General features: G+C 33.7%; 1 protein-coding gene across 1 annotated transcript; it reads right to left on the bottom strand.

Annotated features, from left to right (window-relative positions):
* Positions 1-1,842: 1,842 nt before the first annotated feature.
* On the bottom strand, positions 1,843-3,300 carry Rrp40 (exosome complex component Rrp40). Its single transcript, XM_069828087.1, has one exon. It carries the CDS (start codon positions 2,878-2,880, stop codon positions 2,170-2,172), a length of 711 nt encoding a protein of 236 aa, XP_069684188.1. The 5' UTR covers positions 2,881-3,300; the 3' UTR covers positions 1,843-2,169.
* Between the last annotated feature and the right edge of the window lie 4,913 nt (positions 3,301-8,213).

The following is an 8,213-nucleotide window of genomic DNA, read 5'->3' as shown; positions in this document are numbered from 1 at the left end:
ATCATTTAAGTGCTGATTACTACAGGACTTTCCTAATTACCATACGAAGTGTTTATTTATATGAGAATATATTTGAAAATCGCGAGTAAAACATAAAGTACTGGTATCATAACCTATTTCAAAGTATTTACCTGATCTGTTTCAATGCTATCGTCATTGAGTATTATTACTCTACTGCTATTGATACGTAAAAATGACATAATAAGCTAAAAGAGTGGTTATGCGCTCTATATTCATTTCGGAATATAATTTTTATATCTTTCTTTGTAGTTTTATTTGTTTAGGTCTCCTTTTTGTTTCTTCTAATTTTTATTTACATGAAATATAAAATCACATAGACCTAACTACAAGAAAATATTTATGAATACAATTTGTATTTCGTTTCTTTAGTTTTGTTTTTTGTCTCTAATTTCTGCTTATATCAAAATAAATTTACAGGAAATAAGAAACAATATAAATCTAACTACAAGAAAACAATTTTATTCTTTCTTTTCTTTTCTTCAGTAGTAGAATACTGGGTGACTTTCCCGTTTCCTTGCTTCTTTTTTTTCTTTCTCCATTCTTTTTCTAAAATTATCCTCAATCTTTCCTACTGTATCTTCCATTAATTTTTTCTCCTTGAGCTGCAATTTCATTCTGGTATGTATTTTGGATCCTTGCCACTGTCACAAGCTTCATATTCAATCTCTACATTGCCTTCAGCGCCATCATTTGAACTTTCATCTATAATTTGCGTAAGTTTTCATCCAGTGTTACTTTGTCAGATAAAATACACTTATAAGGAAATAAATAAACCACACTGACAAAAAAATGTTCTATTAGTATTACTGATATGTAAATCTGACGTACACTTCCAGATACATCTTATAATAACTCGAATAAGTGTGAAAGTTGCAAGCTGCTGTCACAACTGCTAGTCAGCAACTGACAGATGGAGGCATAAGTAGAAGAAGGAAAGGGCTTGCTTGACGGGAAAAGTTCTCACATACAAACTGTTTCTCCTGTGCTGCTCCCTCATGTAGAGCATAATATACAACGTGGTAATTATGTAGTAAGCATTAGCCAAGCTATCTTTCCACAACACAGGTATGAGACACATACATTACCAAATATATACATTTGTTTTAATTAAATTTACGTTTTCTTTATGATTGACATATTGTCAGTCTTTCTTTACATTTTAATGGGAAGTATTTGCCCTGGACCTTTATTGCAGAAAGATGGAGGTATGGCTGATGCTTATTCATAATTACCCATAACGTGATTACATACTGGTATTGCACAATGCTAGTACGTTTTATCACTTATTTAACTCCTCATCAAACACTCTCTAACCTTTTCATAGACCTCAGAGCTATATGTCATAGATCTCGATGCTGCCATCACTTATTTAACTCCTCATCAAACACTCTCTAACCTTTTCATAGACCTCAGAGCTATATGTCATAGATCTCGATGCTGCCACAAACCCCAACCTAGGCCTATCACTTATCGAACCCTCTCTAATATCGTCAGTAACATCGAAATATCGCTATCACAGATCTGGGCTTAGTGCTTCGTATTAGAAGGGTCCACGGAAAGAACATGCTGTCACTTTTTGTTTTTTGGTCCCATCTGCTAGCTCAGAAAGTGTAGTAAATCAGAATGGCAAAAGCCTGCATTGTAACATGGTAACAAACTAAATAAAATGTAAATTAATGATGTCTTATCAGTGTTTTGAAGTTAAGAAATGTTTCCCTCAAAAAATTTAAGAAAAGTGACTTAGCATATTCTTTCATTTGTATTAATCATTTTCGTTTCCATATGTTGGCATTACTGTTTCTAAGAACTCTGATATTGGACTTCTACTTCGAAAATATAATTTATTTTCTAAATTCAATTACAAAATAGTTATTAGTCAAGGCAATCTTCGATATCGCCCCACACCACACATGGGACTGCCGTCTGATTTATAAGTTTCTTTATGGGTTAGATTGGTTGAATAAGGGGATAGCTAAGTGACATTAAGCCGAAGTATGTGACAAGGTTAGTGGTTTAGTTGAGGGGATTATTAAGTGATATAAGGCCAAGGAATGTGAAAATTATTTCAGTACTTTTTCTCTCCCTGTGTAGTGTAGGGGATACCGAAGTTTCATATTTAGTAAATTTATTCATATTACTAGATGTATGTCAATCTTGCATTCCAACAACAGAATTAATAACACTATCGCACATAGCTATCATTTCTTCATCTGTCAAAAGTTCAGCTGCTAATATTGCATTGCCAATGGCAATAGTTGCTTTTACGGATCTTGCTTTCACCCATATTTTTCCATTCATTCCAATTGCAATGTCATGTGGTATTTCTTTCCCTAAAATCTTAAGTAGTCGACATTCTGGGTTCAGTACTTTTCGTGTCAGATTAAGACTGCAAGAAAAGATGAATCCATCTTCAGGAAGAATACCAAACTTCCCCTTTTTTCCATAGGAATCTACACATACCAATTCCGGTTCCATATCTCTTACCGCCATAAGTAATTTGGCAAAGACAATATCACCAACTTGAACGTCTGGTCTGTTCTTCTTTGTTGCTCCTTCGAATGCCAGATACGAAAGAGATGCTTGCTCACTAGTTCCAATATCGACCTTGAATATATCACCCGACTTATTCACCACAACACCTACAACTGTATCTCCTTTTGCTGGAATATACCTCTTTCGATAACAATCCACCCAGTAAATATTAGGGTCTTTCTTCCTTAGAACACCACAAGTTGTGATTAAAACTTGATCTAAGTTAAGTCTCAAACCAGGCCCGAGAATGGCCTTTCTCCTGTTGTCTGAATTTGTAATTGTAAGTAAATCTCCTGGTAACACAACATCACCCACGTTTGCGTCCATGTTTAATATTGTAATACTGTAGTTTATCAATAGGTGTTAATAGTTCCAGCTGAACACAAGTCCTAACCTCACTTCCTTTGACTTATATGACCGCCTTTCCGTTCCGTTGCTGTTCTATTCAAAGAATTCCTTGGTTAGTATAACAATTAACAGGGTCACGAAAAATACAGTTTCTTCATATATTAATTAACACAGTAAAAATCTTATTTAAGTACATAAGCCTCAAACTTCACAGACCCGACATCTATGCCTCTTGCGAGTAGTGCTGCCAACTCGATTCTTAAAAACTCGCTATGAAACAGTGCAGAAACCGCTAAATGGGTATATTGTCAATGTAGAATGAAATTATTTTGCCGGTGTAAGTGCTAAAAATCCCCGTTAAATCCCTATATCATCAATACAAATTTTACAAATTTTTGCCACTAAACTAACACAGAAAACGCCAAATCTAGCGACAAAACCATTGCATTGGCAACACTGCTTGCGAGTTGTAAAATTTAAAAAAGCAAAGATTATATATAGCCAACGTTTGGTTGATGACAATAATTCCTAAAGATGTCATTGCAATTGGTCGCAAGTGCAAAGCAAACATGCTTTTAATTGAGACCGTTCAGTACAATCACAGTCTACTATATACAGTCACGAAGCTTGAGGTGATTTTTTGCAAATCTCGTGATAAAGCGCTCCAAGCGGTTAACAACTAGAAACAATAGACTGTCCACGATCGACTTTGGACTGTGTCGTATTTCCATCGAGTGCTAGCTCGTTGCGTATTTCACATTGATGCTTGTGAAATGTTCGTTATTGGTTGCAATGAAAATGTTAATGGCTAAAATGCAATAATTGGTATAATAATATTTTACTAGAGACGTAGAAAAATTAAGTTTGTTTCAGTAAAATTTATTGATCACGTTTTATTTTCAATTCTGGTGGGATTATTATTGCTTAGGCCTACTTTTTTCTTCAAAGGATATGTTTTTAATTATAGCTGTTAATTTTGTTGTTATTTTTATTTGTTACTTTACTAGAGGCGTACAAAAAGTCCGTTACAATAAAATTTATTAATCACGTTTTGTTTCCAATTCTGGTGTGATTATTATTGCTTAACCTCATCCACTTTGTTAACTACGTAAGCCTACACTACAAGTACCGATGCACATAAGTTACTCCATTAATTCATATTTCCATTATTATTGTTGCAAAGGGTAATGGGTTTCACAGTTAATTATGGCTATAATCTTGAATGAGTGAAGCGATTATTGTAAATTTCAGTTCGCTTTGCACAAACAAAAATAATATTAACCTATTTCTTGCAGATATCTTCGAGTTTATGGTGGAATTTAATATACTTCATTAAAATAATAAATTAACTTTATGCATTTAATATTTCAATAATGGAAGGAAGGTGTTAATTTTTCCAAAAGAACACAACGAAAGTGTAACATATTTTGTCGTCTACTAGGAGAGAGATCTGCGATGATGAGGCGATAGTAGCGATCCTAGTGGTGGGCAACTACCATGTTTGCATTTTTACTACATATTGAGCTTCGCGACAGTATATAGTAGACTGTGGTACAATTATTTAAATTCAAGTTTTGTATTATATTTTCGTCTATAATCTTATTCAATTTTAGGATCCTAAATCAAATATATAATTCTTATGAGTCAGAAGCAACAAGTTAGAAAGAGAAGAATATAGACTGGCCATGTTGTCCTGTACAGCGCTCTTTGCGGTGCCACCGCGAAACACGGCAGATATGAACTAAGCGCCCACCGTTGTAAAAATTCGTCTGCTTACAATATTGTGTATACGGAGCCAGAGCTACGAAAAACAAAGAAAAAAAACAGGCCTGTTGTATGTGCTGCATATAACTGCTATATTAAAAGGAAAAAGACAACTGATTTATCATATTTCATGTAAATGTTATGAAGTTAAGTCCATAGTTTTGTTAATTAGCTGCATTTCCTTTCATGCATAAATGTGTAACAACGCCCGGCATACTATGCGGTGTGTACAGTATTTTTCTCTTCTTGCAGATTCCCTTTGAAAAAAAAAAAAAAAAGGAACTGTTGAAACAGTGAATAATAAAATAAATATGGAACGAGACAAATGGTGTCTCTCCGAGCTGTTAATTTCTAGAAATTCTTTCAGTACTCCATCAAAACATTTGTTTATAATTTATGATGCAGTTTCACACAACATATTGTTCAAGTCCCTAAATTATTTACTGTAGTTTTGGTGAATTGCATTTTCTTGAAAAAATGATATTAACAATGTCTTTATTATATCATAAGCTTTACGTTTCGTAGGTGAGGATCTGAAGTTCATGTTGTTCTGTAAATATGCAAGAAAACCAGCAATCGTTTGTACTGCCTTGTCAACAACTGCCTCCTACTCCTTGTCATGTACATATATTTGTCTTCTGAATGTGGAGAGCATAGGAAGCTGTGTTTAGTGGGATGCCATTTAACCCTTGTTGCGTTTTTTATCCACTCATTTAACAAATCTTTGTTTTCTAAAGGAAAAGTGTAGGTTTCTCTGTTGTATATACCTAATGCGTAAGTAATTGCAGTGTATTATTTTTATTATTATATTTGTAATTATTGAAAAGTGTTTTTCTCTTACATTTAATATGTAATTAATATATTTTCTGAAGAAAAAATCTTTAAGTGTTGAGTGCTTTCTTAATGAACAAAATTATGTAATACGAATATCCTTTATTTCTGTTCCTTGTGTCCGTCCTGCTTATAGAGAAGACGATGAGCTGTAGCTTATAAAAAGTAGGTCTATTTCTAGGACAAACGATAAACCAAATAAATGGTTCACTAATAATATACTTAAACTAAATACGGATAAAACCACTACAATTCCGTTTCAGGCCCAGTGAAAAACAAATAGCAATAAAATATTAAAATTGTGTTTCGACACCGGCATCCTTTATTTCTCCTCCTTGTGTCCTTACTGCTTATAGAAGAAGACGATGAGCTGTAGCTTATAAAAAGTAGGCCTATTTCAAAGACAAACTATTAATCAAATAAATGGTTCACTAGTAATAAAGTTAAACTAAATACGGATAAAACCGCTACAATTCCGTTTCAAACCCAGTGATAGCAATAAAATATTAAAATTGTATTTCGACACTTCCATCCAAAATAACGCAAAACTCTGTGGCAGGCCGTATTGTTGTTAGCATTTTGATTGGAAGGAGATGAAAGAACATAATTGAGCACCTACATGCAATAATGGGGTAAGTATGAATATATTTCGTAACTACTTACCACATTATTGCACGTGGGTGCTAAATTAATATTAATAATAATCTGTGATGCCACAGCCCTTGAAAAGCTCAGACAGACCATACGGCTGTTGGCCTCACGTTCACATTTCGATAATAATTATACTCCGCTGTAACAAAAAAAGCTGAAAGCGTGTTTGGTCATGTTTTACCACGGTCGACTTTATGATATGATATGAACCAATCGTTAGCCGAGACAGAATCATTTTTCCCTCACTTCACATCAAGTTTGACTTGATGAAAGAGTTTGTCAGAGCATTGAATACTGATTATAATTGTTTGCAACATATAGTTTCAGCCTTTTCTGCTTTGTAAAATCAATGGACCTCAAATTCTTGCCCTTGTACGTGACGAGGAATTAATCAAGAAGATGAATAACAAGAGAAGACAGCATGACTGTTTTTCATGACAGTTATAAAAACTTTTTCTGTAGCAGTAACAAAAAGCCGGACAACTATGACTTGAATCCTCTAGATTCACACCCCCCTAAAGACCATTTTGTTCATAATTGAGTTACGCCCACATATTGCTTGCAGAGAATGAATTATAATGATTTATATAGTTTGAATTAAGAAAGCCACTAAATTTAAAGCAAAAGGTTTGTTAAAAATCACTGTCAGGTTGAAAACTTCCTAAATTTTTCACTACTCATCCTACACATCCTTTAGTTTGTGAAAGTAGATATAGAGGATTTTGAATCTATAGGATTCAGTTGTCCGCCAATGTTATTCATACTGTCGTATATTTCCGCAAATAAGATAGTCTTCAGATAATACGAGGTATAAATTTGAAGCACAATATTATGGTTTTGCTTAGATCTGTCCTTTAAAATACCCTCAAACTATCAACTGTCATGGGAAAAAGTGAAAGTGTAAACAGTAATAAAATCCTTAGAAGAAATATGGAATTTCTAACGCGATGGATAGCACAAAGGACGATTTGTTATGGACTGGTGTTGGCGAAGTAGAAACCGACTCGTCACATTCAGAATGGAACCTATATGATGGCGCTGTCAACAGTGAAAGTCAGGATATATTTTACGAGCTCTTTGCCTCAGACAACGAATGTGATCTGTTGTTTTTTTATAATGGTTTTAATGTAGAATTGTAATATATCTTTTTCTTTTATTTGCCATACAAGACGACCCTGGTTTTGTGGATTTATTATGCAAACTTACATGCCATGTAGTGGATTAGCAGATTAGGAAGTGGAAGAAAGCTATGACAAGATAGAAGAGGTAGTTGAGAAGGAGAAGAAGGGAGCTGCGTAATCCTAATGGGCGACTGGAACGCAGTATAGTGAGGATCACGTAAGTTCAGTTCCCAAACAGCAAATATTTCCGCCTTGTCAGTGTTGCCAACTGTTACCAGATATCACCACATGTAGTAAAATCACGATCCTATGTACTGAATGACTTCTTTACTCACCGTACTTTACCTTAATGTTGGAAGGTTATTCTAAATAGTTTCAATAATAATGAGAAATGTATTGCTATGTTCTATTCTTTTATTCCTTTACATTATTATTAGTATTAGCATTAATAGGTTACTAGACGTAAATATACAACAAAGTATAGTATATAATATTCAAGAATCAAATCTGTTCCAAGACCAATTAAATTATTGTCACTTCACTTCAAAGATTCCAGCGTACATATACTGTACTTCCTAAAGGTAGATAAATTAATAACCAATTGACTTTTGGTTGGAATTCGAATGAACTTCTGATTATCTTTTGAAATTAGTAAGGAAATGGATAATACAACTATGCTAAAACTGAAATAATAATAAATCAACTTACAAAAATAATTTTGGTCCTTAAAAGCCATAAGTAATTTCACTTCTAGATACCTTTTTAAAGATTTCATTTGTTTGTAAATTGCTTAATAATGCTACACTTACACTTATTATTTCTGCAACTCCACGTCTGTCATTGAAAAAATGTATGATACATAACTGTGAAGTCTCTTTTTGGCTCTTGTGTCCTAAATTTAAATAAGAAAAAGCAAATGATTCAAGAAATGTGAGCTGGTGAAAA

The sequence above is a fragment of the Periplaneta americana genome, chromosome 6 (assembly GCF_040183065.1).
Source record: "Periplaneta americana isolate PAMFEO1 chromosome 6, P.americana_PAMFEO1_priV1, whole genome shotgun sequence".
NCBI classification, from domain to species: domain Eukaryota; kingdom Metazoa; phylum Arthropoda; class Insecta; order Blattodea; family Blattidae; genus Periplaneta; species Periplaneta americana.
Note: the sequence above shows the minus strand (reverse complement) of the source record. Positions and strands in the feature narration are given on the sequence as shown.

What these genes read in the sequence shown, in the direction of transcription:
- Rrp40 (XM_069828087.1), bottom strand. Translation starts at nt 2,880, where the DNA reads ATGGACGCAAACGTGGGTGATGTTGTGTTACCAGGAGATTTACTTACA.